Source organism: Pelophylax lessonae, assembly GCF_965119305.1.
Source record: "Pelophylax lessonae genome assembly, chromosome: 10".
Lineage (NCBI taxonomy): Eukaryota > Metazoa > Chordata > Amphibia > Anura > Ranidae > Pelophylax > Pelophylax lessonae.
Window position 1 is genome coordinate 205,665,371 of NC_138777.1, and position 22,198 is coordinate 205,687,568.

The 22,198-nt window shown below is 45.2% G+C and overlaps 1 protein-coding gene across 1 annotated transcript in view; it reads left to right on the forward strand.

Moving 5' to 3' along the window:
- LOC309566026 (uncharacterized protein) overlaps nt 1-6,438 on the forward strand; it is a 62,064-nt gene extending 55,626 nt beyond the window's left edge. The window contains exons 17-24 of the mRNA XM_082271045.1: nt 740-853; nt 1,177-1,272; nt 1,474-1,614; nt 1,934-2,008; nt 2,854-3,001; nt 4,318-4,470; nt 4,564-4,636; nt 6,159-6,438. Coding sequence (XP_082127171.1) covers nt 740-853; nt 1,177-1,272; nt 1,474-1,614; nt 1,934-2,008; nt 2,854-3,001; nt 4,318-4,470; nt 4,564-4,636; nt 6,159-6,345 — 987 coding nt within the window. The 3' untranslated portion in view covers nt 6,346-6,438. The remainder of the gene's footprint in view (nt 1-739; nt 854-1,176; nt 1,273-1,473; nt 1,615-1,933; nt 2,009-2,853; nt 3,002-4,317; nt 4,471-4,563; nt 4,637-6,158) is intronic.
- Nucleotides 6,439-22,198: the final 15,760 nt, after the last annotated feature.

Consider the following 22,198-nt stretch of genomic DNA (forward strand, 5'->3'; position numbering starts at 1 on the left):
CTGTTGCACACAGCAGACCTCTCCCTACACTGACAAAAATGAGACAGTACACCTATACCAAATACCAGCCCTTAAAATTACTTTTGTGGACCTTAACAGAGCGATTTGTGTCACTGACGATCTGTCCCTGGTGCACACAGCAAATCTCTCCCTGCCCTGACAAAAGAGATAGTACACCTATACCAAATACCAGCCCTTAAAAGGACTTTTGTGGACCTTAACAGAGCGATTTGTGTCACTGACAGTCTGTCCCTGCTGCATACAGCCAACCTCGCCCTACACTGACAAAAAGCAGAATGTGAAATTGCCGCCAGGTCAGGTCTATTTATAAGGTAGGGGGTATGTCCATGTGCTGAAATGTTTCAGTTGGCTGTCCTGTTCCACCTGATGGCTGTGTCATGGGTCAAAGTTATCCCCAAGGTAAACCAATTTGGCCACCGCGAACAACGCCATATGTTCGCAAAATCGGCCAGCTGCGAACAAGCAAAGTTCGCCGTGAACCGACTGCCAGGCAAACTGCAAGGCCATCCCTAACTACAAGTTCTGGCAAGTAGGACTGGCTGTTTTTGTAGGCTGAAGGCTGTCCAGGCCTAGTTTACATTCACAGTCAGTTTTGTAGTTCTCCTGGATCTGGAGACTGTCTAGGCCTGGTTTAGATACACTCAATGAGTGTAGGTATGGTATGAAAACACCTAAAACATAGAACTACATAAATGGACATCTGTATGTGTAATTTCAGGTTCTCTCCCCGCTGGGCAGGGGTTTGTTCCATCGCGCCATCGCACAGAGTGGAGTAGCCATAATGCCGGGACTCATGGTCAGCTCAAGGGAGCAGCTAATTTTTTACAGGGATGTAAGTACATTTTTTCCTGACCCCCCTCCCCCAATTCACCACTACTATCAATAAGGGGGACAAAATCATCACTTCTCCCTGTGTCATTCCATTACGTATTTCCCCAGATTATTATATTATTCATTAAAGATCAGCGTAAAAAGTCACATTGATAAAATGTTGCCATGCTAATCCTTGTCCCGAAGTCCTATCCTGTGCAAATAACTTTGGGCACTGTTTGTTTTATTTTTCAGAGGGCACCAGGACAAGGAGGCAGTAGATATAATAAAAAATGGAGGCTAGATTAGTAATGATGTCTCCTATTCTCTTGGTTTCCTTTGTAGTTTGTCGCTAATGAGTCGGGATGTGAGCCATCTTCTTTGGTCGACTGCCTACGGATGAAGTCCGAGCAAGAGATTTCCTCCATCATCTCCACCTCAGTATGTTTTTTTTTTTTTTACTACAAACTTCTCCACTTTTATATTATTATACCTAATGTATGGCCTGCAGAGCAATTAGAGGGGCTTCTTCCCATCCTGCCCCATGCGGACTTCAGAGGATGTCAGGCGCTATGTAATGTGGAGCTTGGTTTTTTATATGAAAGGTTCTTTTTCATGCTCACCTTTGTGGCACCTCTGCAGGCATTCTTACCATTACCAGCCTGTGTCGATGGAGTTTTCTTGCCAAAACCCGCAGAGGAGATATTGGCTGCCGAAGAAAACAACAAAGTGCCATTTATCATCGGAGTGAATGTGCAGGAATTTGGTTGGCTCATCCCAAAGGTAAGAAACCGCCCATAAGATGTAATGCGAAACGCCACCCATCTAAAATATAAACTGACATTAGTAGAGGATATCCAGCATCAATGAAAAGCCTGAAAGTGGTTTTTTAACATATCCAGGCAAACAGCCCTTGCGTTATTTGTATTCTCTTACAAGTAAAGATTTGAAAATGTGAACATAAGTAAGATGGCCTATCAATATGAGGGATCAAAAGTGTGTATTTTGCTTACCGGGAGGAGGGACAGTGAGGAGCAGAAGAGGCTCTGTGGGGTGAACTTGCAGTGGTGGTAATGGTGGATATGTTTGTATTTGTGAACAGAGTTTGGGCATGGCGTACATGGACGGGCTGCCAAAGGAATCTATCCAATCAGAGCTGGGCAGTTCCATGGCACTGGTAAGACCTCACCAGACTCATATTAGATCTTCACCATTTCAGAGTCAATAAATTTGTTCCCACCAGGCAGACAGACAGACATGGAGCCTTGTGTCCCTTTCATAGATCCCAACATCATTGATAATGGCCTGCTATTGGGATAATGGTGGGGGTGGGTTCAAACAAAAACCTAGAAGAGTGACAGCAGAAAAGTGGAAAATCCAGTTTGCTCCCCCTCCCCAGATTTTTCAACCTTTTGTTTGATTATAAATCTATGTTAGTCCCAAGCATATTTAAATTCACTCATGCACAGCACAGCACGGCTCACACATGCGAAGCAGGAAACCGGCTGTGACGCTTACTAGACATGCTGGCACCTGCAACCGAAGCTGATCGAAAAATTTGCTTGGGTGAGAACATCGCTGGATCCCTGGACAGGTAAGTAATCTTACATTAAATGTAAATCTTTGGGGGGGGGGGAACCTAGAGCTCCTCTTTAAGCCCATTCCTTGTTTGAGGTCATGCCTCTGTGTTCTTGATCTTAGCCAAGCCTTAACTTACAACAAGGTCCTCATGCTAGATATCAGAAAGGATTCAATCTATTTGAACCTGTCAGGACAGCAGTCATATGTCACAGTTGAGGCTGTCATAGATTGAGCTTGGATGTGACAGATACATCATGGTGGGCTATGCTCTGTATCGGGGCAATGGAGACCTCAGCTCAGACAAGTGACAGATCCTGACAGGTTAGCTTTAAAACAGCCACAAGGAAAGCAGAGCATTCTGGGAAATTTCTGGTATAGCTTCTCTTTTGGGGGACATTTGAAATATATAAATGATTAATATGGTCTTTGCTGTGTGTGCAGGGTGCCCTCTCTAGGCTGGATTTCACATTGCTGGACAAATACTTCAGGAACACAGACGACCCTCTGGAAAATCGAGATTCCTTTATAGATCTGCAGGGCGATGTCATGTTTGTCATGCCAGCACTAAAGATAGCAAAACTTCACAGAGGTGTGAAGCACCAGATACCTTTCTTTATGGTCCTCAGTCAAACTGTTAAAGAAGCACTGTTTACACCTAAAATGACCTTCTAATTACCCAAAGGTGAAGTGTCAGTTACAGGTAAAGCCTGCTAAGCTGTGTTATGGTTTGGTGTCCTATATCTCTTTGAGTACCAGCAATGAAATCTTCTTATCATTGCTTCAATCTCTGTTCCCTATCCATTGTGGTTTGAGTGTTCCCTCCCACCTTGAGGTTTTCCCACTTATTCTGCATGTTGGAATCCCTCATAATGGGTACAGATCCAGGAACTCAGAATAGGGATGGTGGGAACCTCTTATAATGGGCACAGCAGGAGTACAGACCTGGAAACTCAGCACATGGATAGTGGGCACCCCTAATAATGGGCACAGCAGGCGTACAGAACCGGGCACTCAGCACATGGATGGTGGGCGCACCTTATAATGGGCACAGCAGGTGTACTGGCTTGGGAACTCAGGACAGGAATGGTAGGAACCCCCATAATGGGCACAAATTGGAACTCAGCAGAGGGATAGTAGGAACAAATGTATACAGTCAGTGACTTTTGATGAATGTAATAAGTATTTTAGTGTTGTAATCTAAAGGCATTAAATATTCACATCCCTTAAGAGTGTCAGAGATATGGAGATAAAGTTTATTTTCTGTGTTAAATGTTAGTTGACCAGATGGAATATGCCCTGCTATGTACCTGTGCTAGATGAGAATGTGTAATTCTTCAACCAATGTAACTGAAATTAGGATCACACAATAATGATCAGAGCCCTGAAGTAGGATTTTTATATACAGATCACACGCTGGCTTTTTTTGGGTCTTCAAAGAGATCACCCCTCTATAGTTCTCTGCTCCCATCGATTTTGGGGTATTCCATCTCCCCCTCTTACATTTTCCATATTATGAAAAAAAAAATATTAGGAAAGATGAGGAAAATTTTTCATAATGGGTACAGCAGGTGTAGAAACCCAGGAACCCAGCACGGGGATAGTGGGAATCCCTCATAATGGGTACAGCAAGTGTACAGACCCAGGAACTCAGCACAGGGATAGTGGGAACCCCTCATAATGGGTACATCAGGTGTACAGACCCAGGAACCCAGCACAGGGATAGTGGGAACCCCTCATAATGGGCACAGCAAGTATATAGAGCTAGGAACCCAGTGCAGAGATCTCACAATTAAAGTCCCTGAAAAGTAAAATAGACTGAAATATCAGTTCTGAGGGGACCTTTAAATAAAGATAAATTTTGAAGGAATGATCCATTTACATTCCCATTGTCTTGTTCTCTCTCAGATTCTGGATCCCCCGTCTACTTTTATGAATTCCAGCGGCGTCCATCCTTGTTTCAGCACAGTAGACCGCAGTGGATAAAGGCCGATCACGGTGATGATCTGGTATTCGTGTTCGGAGGTCCTTTCCTGAGAGATGGTGCTTTCTATAAATCATGTATGCCAGCGGTGGGGCTGTGAGATCGTATATTGCAATAAACATTAAAGTAATTATTCTATAATTATTAAATTGTTCTGTTTTATTTTACAGACAATTTCCCAGAGGAGGAGAAGACTCTCAGCAAAACTATGATGAGATACTGGGCCAATTTTGCCCGAACAGGGTAAGGCACAGTTAGACCTCCCACAAATGTGACTGGTTCAGTTATGCTGTAATACAGATCATTTTTATCTTGCCAAGACAGGAAATGGGTAGAAATCCCCTTTATGGAAACACAGCACTAAAATCCTGATGGAGAAGCTAACCCTTAACTACTTCATCCAAAATTGTGGATGCAGGGTTGTTGGGGTGTGGCCCGATTTCCGTTAATGGGTTGTAATTGGCGGGTGTTACTGCCCATCAAACTCAACGGGGGGATATTATTTGCCACACTGTGATGCAAAGTGTACACCCCAGTCCGCTTCCATTGCAGCTTAAGGGTGATCGGTTGAGATGTGGTAAAAACATGGTTCAACCATGAAAGTGTACACATAGCCTTACCTTTCATTCAACTTCTTCAACTTTAAAAACATTTTCTTTCTTCTCAGTACAGCCTGCCCAAAGATGGCTGGTCCAGATTTCTAATTTTCAAGTGGCTACATTCCGATCTAGGGTCCTATTGCGCTTGCTCACCGTAAAAAGACTACATGGGGGTAGGGCACGAATGTGCAATGGTACTAGGAATGATGGGACATGTAGTCTCGAGCAGTGCCGGGACAAGGTCATCTAGAGTCCAGGGTTAACATGCCGAACTGAATCCCCCCTCACCCCCAAGATGTACGAGTATTCTGTGTCAGCAAAAATCCCCCCACAAAAACACTGAGCACTAATCTGCAGGTTTACCCCCTCCTCCTGGTACTAATCCACCCCCCCCTTCTGAAATCCCCCTCTCAGCACAAATTGTTGCCCTCCCGTCCTCCAAATTCCCCCAGCTCAAATACCCCCCCCCCCTCACAAAAACAATTCACCACTCCTAGCACAAATCCACTACCCCTGAAATTCCCCTCCTAGTACACATCCCCCCCCCCACACACACAAACACACACACACACAAACACATTTAGAAATCGCCCCTTCCTCCCAGCACAAATTCCCCCCAAACCCCCCCCCCCCTCCTAGCACAAATATCTCCCCCCCCCCCGTTCCCTGCACAAATCTCCCTAATACACCAATCTTAGCACCCCCACCCTCAAACTTCCCCTCCTAGAATAATACCCCCTCTTGCCCCCAAAAATTCCATCCAGCACAAATCCCCCCCCCCCCATCTCCTTGTGGCGCTACCTACCTCACATGACACCATAGTGCTCAAGGCAGCCGCCCCTCCTGCCCACCTCTTGTCCCGGCCCTGGTCCCAAGGAGGGTGATCAGGTGACTTTGGATGACGTTCTTACTGGAAGTTCAGGGAAGTGACACAGTGGAAACCTGGGGCTAAGGCTGTACAAAGATTCTATTGTATGTGTTTTGAGATATTTCTGGAAAGATCTGTCCAATGATAATTCATTGAAGAAGGTTGTATTATTAAAAAAAAATAAAAAATCTTTAACGCAACTCTGAAAAGGTTGAAAATGACATTAAAAGTTTGCTGAGATTCAGTGATTGGGATTACATCTACTGTACTTTAATAAAAATTTGTTTTTTTTCCACAGTGACCCGAATGGGCCTGGCCTGGTTCAGTGGCCACAGTACGACCAGGATGAAGATTATCTGCAGATTGATTTACAGCAGAATGTGGCTCAGCGACTGAAAGATGGAAAATTCAACTTCTGGACCAAAGTTCTCCCTGAGAGGATCCGGAAGATGTCGGAGGAGGCTGGAGAGCATATCGAGCTATAGAGTCCTCTGGAGATGATTTTGAGGAGCGCTGAGGGTACAGTCAGACGTTTGCTGTGTGTGAAGGGCAATAAAAGATGTAGAATGTTTCAGAAATGGTCTACTGGTGATTCTTCTGTGCAATGTGCTGTGTAGGCTGAACAGCCCATGTGCTCATAGTTTATTTCATGAGGCACAGGGATACGAGGCTACCTTAGGGCCATGGCTGGATTTATACTAATGTGGTGTAACTGTGAGGGTCAATCCAGAATCATATGAAGCAAAAAGAGATGACCGCACTCCGATGTAAATCAAAAATTGGAGTAAATTTATTCCACATCAAACAATAGGCAAACTGGAACAACACACTGTGGATGCAGGACACAAAGGCAGACGCGTTTCACGACTTAGAGATGTCGCTTACTCATTGCCAAGTCCATTCTGTGTGTGCAACTACCACAGATAAACCCATATATGCAGCTGAAAACATTCAGGTTCATTAGCTGATTAATCATCTGAATAGGCTGCGGCTACAAGTCTGTGGTTTTAAAGTGCACAAACAGGATGGCCCCAAACGAAAACAAATTCAAATACACAAAAATAGTGATATATGTGACAAAAAACATCTATTTCAAAATATTCATTGATTAAGTCAAAAAATGTGCATTTATGTTGAACAAAACTCAATATTTTTAAATACATGAATATAATCGTGCTAATAAAACCTGTGTATAATATATATATATATATATGCTTATGTAAACTGTGAAATATTCAGTGTAAAATTAAAAAATAATTTGGAATGATGTGAGTGTGTATCAACATACTGATCGGTGCTCGATCAGAAAAGCTTTCTAACCGATATATATGAATCCCCAATATGGTGATTGTAAGGAAACAAAGTGTATGTACCATGTTGGAATAATATATAGAATATATGTGGTACTAGATGAATAGACTTCGATCCAAAATATGTACATAAAAACACACTGTTTAAAGTGAAAAATTTTTGAAAAAATATATTGAAAAAAAAAAAATATATATATATATATATATATATATATATATATATATATATATTCAAAAAAGGAAAATAAATTTTTTATATATATTGAAAAAATATATATTGAAAAATTGTGTGTGTGTGTGTATATATATATATATATATATATATATATATATATATATATATCTATGTGCATGATATTACATAATTAAAAAATTGAAAAGTGGTATACGTGGAATATATATGGAAAAATCATAAAAAGTGTATAGGAAATAGTTGGATAAGGGTGTGTATATATATATATATATATATATATATATATATATATATATATATATATATATATATATATATATATAGAAGTATCATGTTCTAAATTGATTAGATGTAAAATATACATACACATATATATCATGTTCCAGCATTCCACAACTATGAAGACCACATAAAATATCTTGCGTATTATACACAAGATATATTCTTTCAAATCGTTCTATAAACAGTGTTTAAAACCATAATAGAAAAAACTCACATTATTACAAGTGTTGTTGGAGCTAATTAGCAACCCAGATATATAGTTCTGTGAGAGGGGGAAGGGGATGGAAACGGGGGAAGGTTAGCCCATTAGATCAGATAGCTGGCTGCTATCCGATCCAATTAACCCATAGTTGGATGGCTAGAGAACCCCAAATACCTAAAATCGGTTTGTGTGTGGAGAATAGTAAGGGAAAACATCCAATATAATCCAAATCTGACAGAAACATAAATTCTGAATGGAACCACAAGATATGTCGTTGTATAAGAACTCTCTAAATGTAACTAGTCAGATTATAGATCATGGATGAAAACAGCCATAATATTTTTATGTGCTCAATTGCTAAAAAATGTATATATTAGAAAGGCTACTATTTTTTCCCCATTCCACCAGATTATGAAAAAATCTTCTTGGATGAACCTATATCGAGATAGAAAACAGACTAATTGGCTAATTGTATTAAAAAATATATATTCAATTAAGTATTACATTTATTACAATGGAAAACATATCCATACAATATAAGCCTATCGTGTATATTGCACAGCACTTTTTCCTATATTGACGGCTCATTAAAGCTATATGCTTTGAAAATGGACTACAAAGAATATAAAGAACATGGGGTATGACCAATTTATTTATATGTATAGACATATAGATATACACTGTGTCTAAACATATCCTCATTTTTAAAAATTCTTTAATATATATTGACTTCAAATGTCAACTATCAAAGTCATATATAATATATGGATACTTATTTTAGCATATGCAGATGGAATGTATATATCTTTTAATATTATGTATAAAAATGTGTCACGTCCCACTCGAAGTTCAAGCCTTTGGGTATTCGTGTACGGAGCATGAATATCCAGAAAACCTCCCTTTTACAGAGGATCTGGAATAAATCTCCTCCTCTCTTGGGTTTTAAAACTTTTTCTATGGCTTGAATCATTACTAGTGAAGTGTCACCTCCATGAAAATCATTGAAGTGACAGGCCACATTTGTTGATTTTATACATCGAATGTCACTTAGGTGTTCCCTGAATCTGTCTTTCAGTTTCCTAGTAGTTCTACCTACGTATTGTTTCAAACAGTTTTTACAGGTGATCAAGTATATAACATATTCTGTATTACAGTTAAAGAATTTATTGAGTTTAAAAATCCTCCCACTACTTGAAGACTGAAAATTCTGGCTTTTCAAAATGTGGGGACAGGTAACACAGTCCTGCATTCCACATTTGAAGTTGCCCTTACAATGTAGCCATGTCGATGATGAAGAGGTAGTTTTTGTAGAGAAGAGACTGGGAGACAATGTATTCCCCAGTGTAACCGCTCTCTTTGCTACAATGTTGACACCCTTATTTAAAATGTTATCGCATATGCGATCTACATGTAAGATTGGCAGATATTTCTTGATAATATGTTTTATCTCATTAAATTCCAAGCTATAAGGAAGCGCCAAAGTGACAGAGAATGTATTTTTATTCTTATTTTTGATGTTTTTCTTTTTATATAATTTTTTTTTTTTTTATAATTTTTATATAATTGTAACTGTGAGGGTGCCACTTGCTGAGCTGCATGATCATCACATGTACTCTTTTTTACTCCATTCATGCCTGAAAATAGGTTCCCCTAAGCACACTCAGATACTTTGGCCACAGGGCTCCTTAGTATATCCGTGGACTCTAGTGATTCTTAAAGCTTCCTGCTTCATAGGAGCGAACCCTTTTAGAGACACCCAGCCTGGCTTGCCCAGTCGAGGTTCACAAGAGAGGTAAGAAAAAAGCCTTTTCAAGGCTTTACTTGAACAATTGTCATCTCAAAGACATACACTCTAAGGTCCTATCGTACATGCATACATTGATACATACAAATACTAGGGCCAGTTTGGAAAGGAGCAAATCATCATACCAGCATGTCTTTGGAGCTTGGGAGGAAACCCAAGCAAGAACAAGGAGAACATGCAAACTCCTTGCAGACAGTGTCTTGCCAGGATTCGAACTAAGAAACACAGTGCTGCAAGGCCGAAGCACTAAGCTCACCCTTATAATCCAACAAATGCTCTACTCTGTTCTATAAGGTTGGACTAGATCAGGGGTAGGAAACTCTGAAGAGGTGGAGATCATCCTGAACAACATGGAAGCGATCAAATATCACCAGGGTGCAGGCAATAGTTTAGCAAGGCCATATTAAAAAGTAGGTAAGGCTTGAAGAGTTCAGGAGTCAGCAGTAAGTAATGCAGAATTTAGAAGTCAGTAGAATGTAAAGTAGAGTTTAGAGGTCAGAAGTGTTGCAGAGTGCAGGGGTCAATGATAGGTAACAGAGTGCAGGGATCAGGAGTAGAGATGGGCCGAATGACCCGCTGTTTGGTTTGCAGCAGAACTCCTGAACAGGGGGAAAAATTCTAACCAGAATGGGGAACCCCATTGAAGTCTATGGATGCCGAACAGGAAAAATCAAAAGGAGCCTCGTGCTGCTGTCAGTCTCAGCCAGTTAGGAGGGGTCGAGCCCGTATGAGTGCTCCCATTGCAAGCAGAGGGGGGAGGAGCTAGGAGCGCTGTCCAGGGACCCTAGAAGAAGACGTTCCTTTGCCTGTTGCACAGAGTAGATGTCATCAGATGAAGAGACTACTAGAAGTCCTGATTTACCAAAAGATTCAGACCATGGCAGTTCAGTGTCTTCAGATTTCCAGGATGAATATGACCAGCATCCGCTGTGGTAACAACTCCAAGGTTTGGGTCTGCCGAGCAAACCACAAGTTACAGGTTTTCAAGTCCCAGAGAATCTGTGCGTGAGCAGGCTCCAGGTGGTATATGATCCCTGATCCTGCTATTGGAGGAAGAATTTATGGTATCCTGGTTTGGAGATCTTAGGATATCTTTGGAAAAGGGCTCATGCAGCCAATGCATACAGGCTTAAAGTTAAGTGATATCTGGTGAGTGTCCATTCTTGTGGGGAGCACTGAAGGTGTGGTGATGGCTATATAGCGATACACCCAAGGAACACCGGTGTGATCTGTCTTTGCCTAAGAGTTCTTTATCTGAGAGCAATATAACCACCGTATGCTTATTTATGGACACTCTTTTCTTCAGTATTTTATGGACTATTTATTGGGACATATGATATTTTGAATATAAGCGCTGCTGAATGTGATTAATGCTGCTATAGATCTGTGCAGGAGAGATTGCATTTTTTCTTATATGTAAGTAATTGGTCATAAAAGGGGTATGGGGGACATGTATCAATGCAAAAATTGATTTTCTTAAAAAGGAGCGTGGGGCGTGTCCAAGATGCTGGAGATAATTTGAATCCTTCATTTATTTGGGCCCACTTTTGCTCTACAACACTACCCTAGCTCTGTATGCTTTATAAGAGCTTCGACAAGCAGAGGAAGGTAAAGAAGCTTGATTTTCCACCGGGAGCTGACACGCCTCCCTTGGAGTCTTCTGCGCGTCATTCCAATATGGCATTGCAGATGGACTCTGTGGAGACACCTGACTCCTCGCCGCTGGGAGGTCATGGCGGCTATTACAGCATGTCAAGCGGTGCTGACTAATCAGATTGAGGCTGTCCAGTTAGATGTTAGGCTGATTTGCCAAGACCTGAACAAGATGTGCTCCTGGCTTGCATCGGCTGAGCAGCGGGTCGGCCATGTGGAAGATACTGTGGCAAAGCATACATCTTCAATCTGCTCCCTGCAGACTAGGATGAGAGCCCTGGAGTATTGGGCAGAGGACGCAGATAATAGGAGCCGCAGGAAAATTTTCGGCTCATGGGACTACCGGAGGGCACTGAGGGCCGGAACCCTACAGTGTTTGTGGAGGAGCTGCTGCATTCATTGCTACCTGCAGCCCAGTTCTCCCCCCACTACATGGTGGAGTGGACCCACCGGATTCCACTGAAGCCTGGCTCGGAGGGTTCCCCACCTCGTACCCTAATACTAAGGCTACTGAATCTTCGAAATCGTGATGAAGCCTTGTGGGCAACCCGAGCCACTGGGGATCTGTGCCATCAGAAGGCTAAGCTGCTGCTGTTCCCTGATTACACCCTGGAGACACAGAAGATGCGAGGCTCCTTCAACACCGTGAAGGGGGCCATGAGGGCCAAGGGTATAAAGTAAGTAAGAGTTGTAGATGGGGAATCCATTTGCTTTTTCCCCTCTCCCAAGGATGCAGCTAGCTGGCTCGAAAACTCTGCCTCCTCATCGTTGAAGTTGGCTATGTGGTGACGTTTCTTTTGATTCGCTAAGGTATATTCATTACTATTGAGATCTAGAGGGCCTACTTGAATTCTCTGTTTTGTTACTGACTCCTATTTTTATTTTTTCTTAATACTTGTTTTATTTTTGCTTGAGGCTTATGCATTATCTGGATGCCAAAGTTTACCTCAGCCATGCGGCCCATACATGGCACTTGACTTTTTAGGGACGTGCCTCTGACTTGCTCAGGTGATTCAGCAAATCTTTAGCTTGTATACTGCTCCAGCATCTCGTTTTTGGGATGACAGATTATAAAAAGGGATTTTTTTCTTCCCCCACTTTTCTTCATATGTTTGTAACTGTTACTAGATGCACATGAGCCCTTCTGCATTTTAAAAGTTTTTTCTGTTTTTAATTTTTATTTTTTGGCTTCACGCTCTACTCTGGTGTTGTGGTTCTTATGGGACCTAGTTATGGGACTAAGCGATGCCTTGGGCTCTAGACACAGCGGGGTGGGGGTATGGGGAGGTTTACAGTTTTCGACCGTGTTATGGTTTTTTCTATGGTTTTTCATTATATTGTTTTTAGTTTTATATGGATTTACACTTTTTGTAATATCTGCTGCTTATATTGTGTGTGGTACTTTATCAGTATACTGCGGAGATCTGGGCGGGGATGCACTACACCCTCCACTAGGCATCTCACTGGTAGGTGGTCTGCTCCTTTACATCATCCGTCCTTCGCATATTTCCCCCCTTTCCTATGGCTAACATTTCCCTTATATCAATGTAGCCAGGTTGAAATAGGGCATTCTAGTAGTAAATTGTGATTTAGGCCTGGATCAGTTGCTCCTTTAAGAACTATGGAAAGAAGATGGGTTTCTCCCAATAGCGGTGAACTGGAACATGGGGGATGTCGTTTGAAAGAAGGCGGGGACCATGCATTTATGGATTGACTGGACCACACTCCCAGGGAGCCTTGAGGGTTCCGCAGAGGATCATGAGAGAGGAGATAAATTGGGGGCGGAGTTGGATGCACGCTCTCTTGCTTCGTATAGTAGAAAAGGCTCATCACTAATAATCCCAACCTGATAAATAATTGGGAAAAAGGCCTAAAAGTACCAAAGAATGGGTCCCCGACAGCATGGCCTGGATTGTGATGAAAAAATGAAAAGAAAAGTGCCAGTTATTGGCCAAGATCTTACGTATTATTTGGTGGTGGGAGTTGTATCTAGTAATAAGTTTTGTGGTGTTCATAGGGGTTATTTGACGAGAGCCAAAAATTAATTTATCGCGTGGTTGAAGATTAGCCCTTTTGTAGGCTTTTTTAAGAAGTAGCCCTACAAAAGGGCTAATCTTCAACCACGCGATAAATTAATTTTTGGCTCTCATCAAATAACCCCTATGAACACCACAAAACTTATTACTAGATACAACTCCCACCACCAAATAATACGTAAGATCTTGGCCAATAACTGGCACTTTCTAGCAGATGATACCACGGTCTCCAAGTACATCAAACCATACCCTGAGGTAGTATATCGCAAGTCTGCCTCACTTAGAGACAGACTTGTGCATAGCCACCACAAACCTATTGAGTATGATGAAGCCACTGGAGCAGTGGGGGGTCTTGGCACATACAGATGTGGACAATGTTCTGAATGCCCCTGGGTCAGAGAGGGTTATATGTTTCCCCTACCTCGGGGAGGAACCCTTAAGCCTCGGTTCAGAGCCACTTGCCTCACTGAGGGTGTGGTGTACCTGGCCACATGCCTCTGTGGGGCGTTTTACGTCGGTAAAACTATTAGACCATTTGCCAGGCGAATCCAGGACCATCTTTATTATATGGATACTGGGCTTATGTTTACACCCATATGTAAGCATGTGGGCTTACATCATAACTTTGATCCCCACACCATCAAATTCATTGTGCTGGAGGCAATTAACAAAAACCCGCGAGGTGGCAATTACGATAATGCTATTCTTAAAGCAGAAGTTAAGTGGATATATAGGCTACAGGCCACTAGATGACCAGGACTAAAACACAGCTCTATCGTTTAAACCATTCTTGGAATAGCCCTTAATTACACCCCCGGTGAATGCACCTACTGGTGACTATCCCTTCTTCTAATGTTTTATCATAAATCTCCAGACTCCCCTTTCAAAGTTGTTAATGGTCTCTCATATCCTTCTATCCATGATTTTATAGCTGGGGATTATGATACAGTACAATATATACTTAGGCACACTTGGATGACAATACAGTGGCATATCATGTTGATTCGTGTCCCTGTTTAGGATAAGGTATTATTTGTTTGCCTTCCTATTCATTCTCCTAATTTTTTTATGTGTTTCTTTTGTCTTTTGATACCTGGCTGTTATCAAATTTAATGACGCTACACAGTATTTCCTTATATTGGATTATTCAATTCATGACTATGTATAACATTTTATTCTCCTGGGTTCACCACCCCCGTTAGACGGTCTCTTTGGGGCTCAATTAGAGTCCGTGGGCTGTGGTATACCTTCTCTCCTTCGTCCTATAAAAGAGCTGTCACAGCTCCAGCAGCTCATTACGCTGGAGGCGGGAGCCTGTGTTTTTTTCTTTCTATTTTTCAGGTGCGGCGGCGGGCGACATGATTGACGATGGATTTACATCGGGGAACATTATTTTTTTAATAAAGGACTTGTCAAAAACTGTTTTTTGTCTTTATTTTTTATAACGCTTTTTCGGTGAATAAGTAGGAGTACAATGTACCCGATATCCATTCACATGGGGGGGGGGCGGGATCTGGGGGCCCCCTTGTTAAAGGGGGCTTTCAGATTCCAATAAGTCCCCCACCCGCAGACCCCGACAACCACAGCCCAGGGTTGTCCAGGAAGAGGCCCTTGTCCCCATCAACATGAGATCAGGGGCGGACTAAAAACTCATGGGGCCCCTGGGCAATCAGAGATCATGGGCCCCCTGTGTCCCCACTCAAATTGCAGCTCAGCTGCATAGAGGGAGCTTTTAAATATCTACCACAGCATAGCCTGCATGGAAGTTCCTGGCTTCTTTCTGTAGAAGCCACTGGGCACTTCCAGGTTTAATGATGGCTGCCGTGTGGCAGCCATCTTTATGATGCCACTTGGGGCCTTTTATAAAAGCAGTGCACCTGTGTGCGAGATCATGATTGGGGCCCTAATAGCAGAGAAAAAAGTGTGTCAAGTTGCGCGTGCCATGGCAAACATTGGGTGTGGTTTTCAGGCAATGTAAGTAGCGCCTGCTGGTAAAGGTGCCCGATGACTGAGAGATTAATTGCCTTGTGTAGAGAGGGGGGATGGGTGAGAGAGTGAGGGTGTGTGAGGGATGGGGGTTAGGGGGTGAGAAAGAGAGGGGAGTAAGGGGTGAGGGATAGAGGGGTGAGATGGAGAGGGGTAGAAGAGAAAGAGGGTGAGAGAGATGCGGAAGAGAAATAGTGGGGTTGAATGAGAAAGAGGGTGAGAGAGAGGGGGGGAGGAGTGAGAAGGGGGAGGAGTGAGAAGGAGGAGAGAGATATAGAAGGAGAGAGAGAGGGGGGAGAGAAGGAGGAGAGAGAGGGGGGAGAGAAGGAGGAGAGAGAGGGGGGAGAGAAGGAGGAGAGAGAGGGGGGAGAGAAGGAGGAGAGAGAAGGAGGAGAGAGAGGGGGGAGAGGAGGAGGAGAGAGGGGGGAGAGAAGGAGGAGAGAGGGGGGGGAGAAGGAGGAGAGAGAGAGGGGGGGAGAAGGAGGGGGAGAAGGAGGAGAGAGAGAGGGGGGAGAAGGAGGAGAGAGAGAGGGGGGGAGAAGGGAATGAGACAGAGTGGGTGACAGAGAGAGGGGGGGGGAAGAGGGTGAGAGAGAAGTCAAGTCGTTAGAGAGAGGGGGGTGAGAGAGAGAGGGCTAAGTGAAGGGAGGGAAGAGGGAAGAGATGGGCTGAGAGGGAGTGATAGAGAGGGAAGAGGGGAGAGATGGGCGGAGTAAGAGAGAAGGGGAGTGAGAGAGAGGGGCTGAGAGGGAGTGAGAGAGAGGGGGGAGAGGGGGAGAGGGGGGAGAGGGGGAGAGAGAGAGAGAGAGAGAGGGAAGAGGGAGAGGGGGAAGAGGGAGAGAGGAGCTGAGAGGGAGTGAGAGAGAGGGAGGGAGAGAGGGAAGAGGAGGGAGAGGGAAGAGGGGGGAGAGGGAGAGAGAGGAGAGGGGGAGAGGGAGAGAGGGAGGGAGAGAGAGGAGAGGGGGAGAGGGAGAGAGGGAGTGAGAGAGGTGAGAGGGAAGAGGGGGAGAGAGAGAGAGAGAGAGAGAGAGAGAGAGAGAGAGAGAGAGAGAGAGAAGGAGAGAGAGAGAGGAAGAGGGGGGAGAGGAAAGAGGGGGGAGAGACAGGAGAGAGGGGGTGAGAGAGAGGGAGAGAGGGAGTGAGAGAGGAGAGAGGGGGGAGAGGGGGAGAGGGGGAGAGGGGGAGAGGGAGTGAGAGAGGTGAGAGGGAGAGAGAAGGAGAGAGAGAGAGAGGAAGAGGGAAGAGGGGGAGAGACAGGAGAGAGGGGGTGAGAGAGAGGGAGTGCGAGAGAGAGGAGAGGGGGGGGAGAGGGAGAGAGGGAGTGAGAGAGGAGAGAGGGGGAGAGGGAGAGAGGGAGTGAGAGAGGTGAGAGGGGGGAGAGGGAGAGGGGGGAGAGGGAGAGAGGTGAGAGGGGGAGAGGGAGAGAGAGAGAGAGAGGGAAGAGGGGGGAGAGGGAAGAGGGGGGAGAGGGAAGAGGGGGGAGAGGGAAGAGGGGGGAGAGGGGAGAGGGAAGAGGGGGAAGAGGGGGGAGAGGGGAGAGAGAGGGGCTGAGAGGGAGTGAGAAAGAGGGAAGAGGGGGAGAGGGAGTGAGAGAGAGGGAAGAGGGGGAGAGGGAGTGAGAGAGAGGGAAGAGGGGGAGAGGGAGTGAGAGAGAGGGAAGGGGGGAGAGGGAGTGAGAGAGAGGGAAGGGGGGGAGAGAGAGGGGCTGAGAGGGAGTGAGAGAGAGGGAAGAGGGGGAGAGGGAGTGAGAGAGAGGGAAGGGGGGAGAGGGAGTGAGAGAGAGGGAAGGGGGGGAGAGGGAAGGGGGGAGAGGGAAGGGGGGGAGAGGGAGTGAGAGAGTGGGAAGGGGGGAGAGGGAGGGGGGAGAGAGAGGGAGAGAGAGAGAGGGGGAGAGGGAGGGGGAGAGAGAGGGAGAGAGAGAGAGAGGAGAGAGGGGGGAGAGGGAGAGAGGGAGTGAGAGAGGAGAGAGGGGGGAGAGGGAGAGAGGGAGTGAGAGAGGTGAGTGGGGGGAGAGGGAGAGAGGGGGAGAGGGAGAGAGGTGAGAGGGGGGAGAGGGAGAGGGAGAGAGAGAGAAGGAGAGAGAGAGAGGGAGAGGGGGGAGAGGGAGAGGGGGGAGAGGGAGAGAGGTGAGAGGGGGGAGAGGGAGAGGGAGAGGGAGAGGGAGAGAAGGAGAGAGAGAGAGAAGGAGAGAGAGAGAGAGGGAAGAGGGGGGAGAGGGAAGAGGGGGGAGAGGGAGTGAGAGAGAGGGAAGGGGGGGAGAGGGAAGAGGGGGGAGAGGGAAGAGGGGGGAGAGGGAAGAGGGGGGAGAGGGAAGAGGGGGGAGAGGGAAGAGGGAGAGAGAGGGGCTGAGAGGGAGTGAGAAAGAGGGAAGAGGGGGAGAGGGAGTGAGAGAGAGGGAAGGGGGGAGAGGGAGTGAGAGAGAGGGAAGGGGGGGAGAGGGGAGAGGGAGTGAGAGAGAGGGAAGGGGGGGAGAGGGAGGGGGAGAGAGAGGGAGGGGGAGAGGGAGGGGGAGAGAGAGGGAGAGAGAGAGAGGGAGAGAGAGGGAGAGAGAAGAGGGTGGGATGGATGGAATCCTGCCTGAAATTATTAAACATGGCTCCCCAGACGTACATGCTGCAATATGTAAAGTGTTCAATCTGGTACTGAGTGCTGGTCACTACCCTAAAATATGGAACCAAGGCCTCATAACACCCATCCATAAGAGTGGAGACCAGTATGATCCAGCCAACTACAGAGGGATATGTGTCAGCAGCGCATTAGGGAAACTATTCAACAGTATCCTCAACAAACGGATCCTCACCTTCCTGAGGAAACACAACGTTCTCAGCAGAAGACAGGCAGGGTTCATGCCAAACCATCGCACTACAGACCACATCTACACCCTGCACAGTCTGATCAAGAACCATGTCCACAATACAAGACATGGAAAGATATTCGCCAGTTTTGTGGACTTTAAGAAGGCCTTTGATTCAGTGTGGCACCCAGGCTTATTCCTCAAACTATTTGAGAGTGTAATAGGAGGGAAAACATATGATGTCATCAAGGGTTCATATACCGAGAACAGCTGCAGCGTAAAGGTGAATGGAAAAAGAACAGAGCACTTCCGGCAGGCCAGAGGAGTCAGACAGGGCTGCAGTCTAAGTCCAACCCTCTTCAACATCTACATCAATGAAATGGCTGCAGCTCTAGAATCCTCTCCAGCACCTGGACTGACTCTGCATGACACAGAGGTGAAGTTCCTGCTGTATGCAGATGACCTCCTACTTCTGTCACAAACAGAGAAAGGCCTACAAGACAGCCTGGAAGTGCTGGAGAAATACAGTGCCACATGGGCACTACCCATCAACTCAAAGAAAACAAAAATCATAGTCTTCCAAAGAAAGAACATAAAGAGCCCTTCATTTACACTAAACAGCCGCACTCTTGAGGAAACGAACAGCTACACTTACCTTGGCCTAGAAATCAACCAATCACTCAGGAAGTTTCAAGCCAGCCATAGAGGCACTAAAAGACAAGGCACGCAGAGCCTTCAATGCCATCAGAAGACAAATGTCTCACCTAAAACCCCCAGTGAGAGTCTGGCTTAGAATCTTTGATTGCGTCATCACCCCAATCCTTCTTTACGGCAGTGAGATTTGGGGTCCTGTCACCTACCCAGACCAATCCAAATGGGACTCAAGCCCGACAGAAATATTCCATCTGGAATTCTGCAAGCACCTCCTCCCAGTCCACCGGAGCACCTCTAACAGTGCCTGCCGGTCTGAACTGGGCAGATTTCCCTTACTTCTTGCAATACAGAAGAGGGCGCTATGATTCTGAGATCATCTACAAAAAAGCAGTCCTGACTCATATCATCATAAGGCCCTACTGACCAATAAGAACCAGCCCAAGCCTGGCGGTCTGCAACAACTCATCAGCGCCTTGTCTATCCAAAATTCCCAACAGTCTGGCCTGACAAAATCACAAATAAAAAACATCACAAATTATTCAGAAGCAAAATATGTTGAAGAATAGAGAAATGAAATAAACTCGAAGAAACTAACTGTTTACCAGTCACTGCAGAGAGACTACAAACTGGCCCCATACCTGGAGGTGCTACAAGAGCCCAAAGATAGACAGACTATGAGCCTGTACAGACTGAGCGCCCACAGCCTGGAAATTGAATTAGAACGGCAGAGACAAACCTACAAGCCCAGGGAGAGCAGATTGTGCCAGCAGTGTGACCAGGGGGTCCTGGAGGACGAGGACCACTTTCTGCTACAGTGCCCTAAGTACTCATCAGTGAGGGACACTCACTTCCAGAAACTATCCGCTTTCATCCCGCACTTCAATCCTATAGAAGAGAAGAGGAAACTCCAAATCCCACTGGGAGAAGAGGAGCCAATGGTAAAAATAGCTGCAAAATATGTGACAGCGTGTCACAGACTGAGAGGGACATGAAAAACTGAGGACTTAAAAATCCTTTACATGGACCCACTCCCCATTCCCCTTTATATTACCAATTACCCCCCGCCCCCCCCCCCCCCATAACTCAACTGCTTTGGCAAAGTTAAAATGTATTTGGTCCTGCCAATAAAGCTTAATTGAATTGAATTGAGAGAAGAGAGGGAGGGAGAGAGAGGAGAGAGAGGAGAGAGAGTGAGAGAGAGGGAAGAGGGGGGAGAGGGAGAGATGGGCTGAGAGGGAGGGAGAGAGAGTGAAGACGGGGGGGGGGAGGGAGACAGGGATTGAGAAGGAGGCAAGAGGGAGTGAAAGAGAGGCGAGAGGGTGAGAGAGAGGCTGAGAGGGAGATAGAGAGAGAGGAGAGGGGTAAAAGGGGAAAGAGATGGGGAGAGAGAAAGGGGTGAAAGAGAGGGGGGCTCCCATACTACACCAGCAGACCCCCTAAAAACAAAATACACCTGTTTAATGTTCTATAGCTTTCAGATGCCTGTAAGGTTCCCAGATCCTTTTAACAGGAATCCCTGATCACTACATTAGCTGTGGTAAAGGAGTCAGTGTTTTGTCATATCATCTAATAGCACTGACTCCTCTTATGAGATGAGATGAGATGAGATGAGATGATGTGCGTCACGCCCGTGAGCAATATGGCCATTCGGGTCAATGGGACCGCGCTGCATGCGTAAACCCGTGGCGCAGCTTGCGGTCGCGGGCCCCGTGACAAAACCTCCACTGTGGGCAAAAAGAATTTCAAATAAATATTTTTTTTTTTTTTTTTTTTAAAAAAAAAAAAAACATATCGTACGTACCATACACGGATGAGATGAGATGAGATGAGATGAGATGAGATGAGATGAGATGAGATGAGATGAGATGAGATGAGATGAGATGAGATGAGATGAGATGAGATGAGATGAGATGAGATGAGATGAGATGAGATGAGATGAGATGAGATGAGATGAGATGATGTGCGTCACGCCCGTGAGCAATATGGCCATTCGGGTCAATGGGACCGCGCTGCATGCGTAAACCCGTGGCGCAGCTTGCGGTCGCGGGCCCCGTGACAAAACCTCCACTGTGGGCAAAAAGAATTTCAAATAAATATTTTTTTTTTTTTTTTTTTTAAAAAAAAAAAAAACATATCGTACGTACCATACACGGATGAGATGAGATGAGATGAGATGAGATGAGATGAGATGAGATGAGATGAGATGAGATGAGATGAGATGAGATGAGATGAGATGAGATGAGATGAGATGAGATGAGATGAGATGAGATGAGATGATGTGCGTCACGCCCGTGAGCAATATGGCCATTCGGGTCAATGGGACCGCGCTGCATGCGTAAACCCGTGGCGCAGCTTGCGGTCGCGGGCCCCGTGACAAAACCTCCACTGTGGGCAAAAAGAATTTCAAATAAATATTTTTTTTTTTTTTTTTTTAAAAAAAAAAAAAACATATCGTACGTACCATACACGGATGAGATGAGATGAGATGAGATGAGATGAGATGAGATGAGATGAGATGAGATGAGATGAGATGAGATGAGATGAGATGAGATGAGATGAGATGAGATGAGATGAGATGAGATGAGATGAGATGAGATGAGATGATGTGCGTCACGCCCGTGAGCAATATGGCCATTCGGGTCAATGGGACCGCGCTGCATGCGTAAACCCGTGGCGCAGCTTGCGGTCGCGGGCCCCGTGACAAAACCTCCACTGTGGGCAAAAAGAATTTCAAATAAATATTTTTTTTTTTTTTTTTTTTAAAAAAAAAAAAAACATATCGTACGTACCATACACGGATGAGATGAGATGAGATGAGATGAGATGAGATGAGATGAGATGAGATGAGATGAGATGAGATGAGATGAGATGAGATGAGATGAGATGAGATGAGATGAGATGAGATGAGATGAGATGATGTGCGTCACGCCCGTGAGCAATATGGCCATTCGGGTCAATGGGACCGCGCTGCATGCGTAAACCCGTGGCGCAGCTTGCGGTCGCGGGCCCCGTGACAAAACCTCCACTGTGGGCAAAAAGAATTTCAAATAAATATTTTTTTTTTTTTTTTTTTAAAAAAAAAAAAAAACATATCGTACGTACCATACACGGATGAGATGAGATGAGATGAGATGAGATGAGATGAGATGAGATGAGATGAGATGAGATGAGATGAGATGAGATGAGATGAGATGAGATGAGATGAGATGAGATGCGTCACGCCCGTGAGCAATATGGCCATTCGGGTCAATGGGACCGCGCTGCATGCGTAAACCCGTGGCGCAGCTTGCGGTCGCGGGCCCCGTGACAAAACCTCCACTGTGGGCAAAAAGAATTTCAAATAAATATTTTTTTTTTTTTTTTTTTAAAAAAAAAAAAAACATATCGTACGTACCATACACGGATGAGATGAGATGAGATGAGA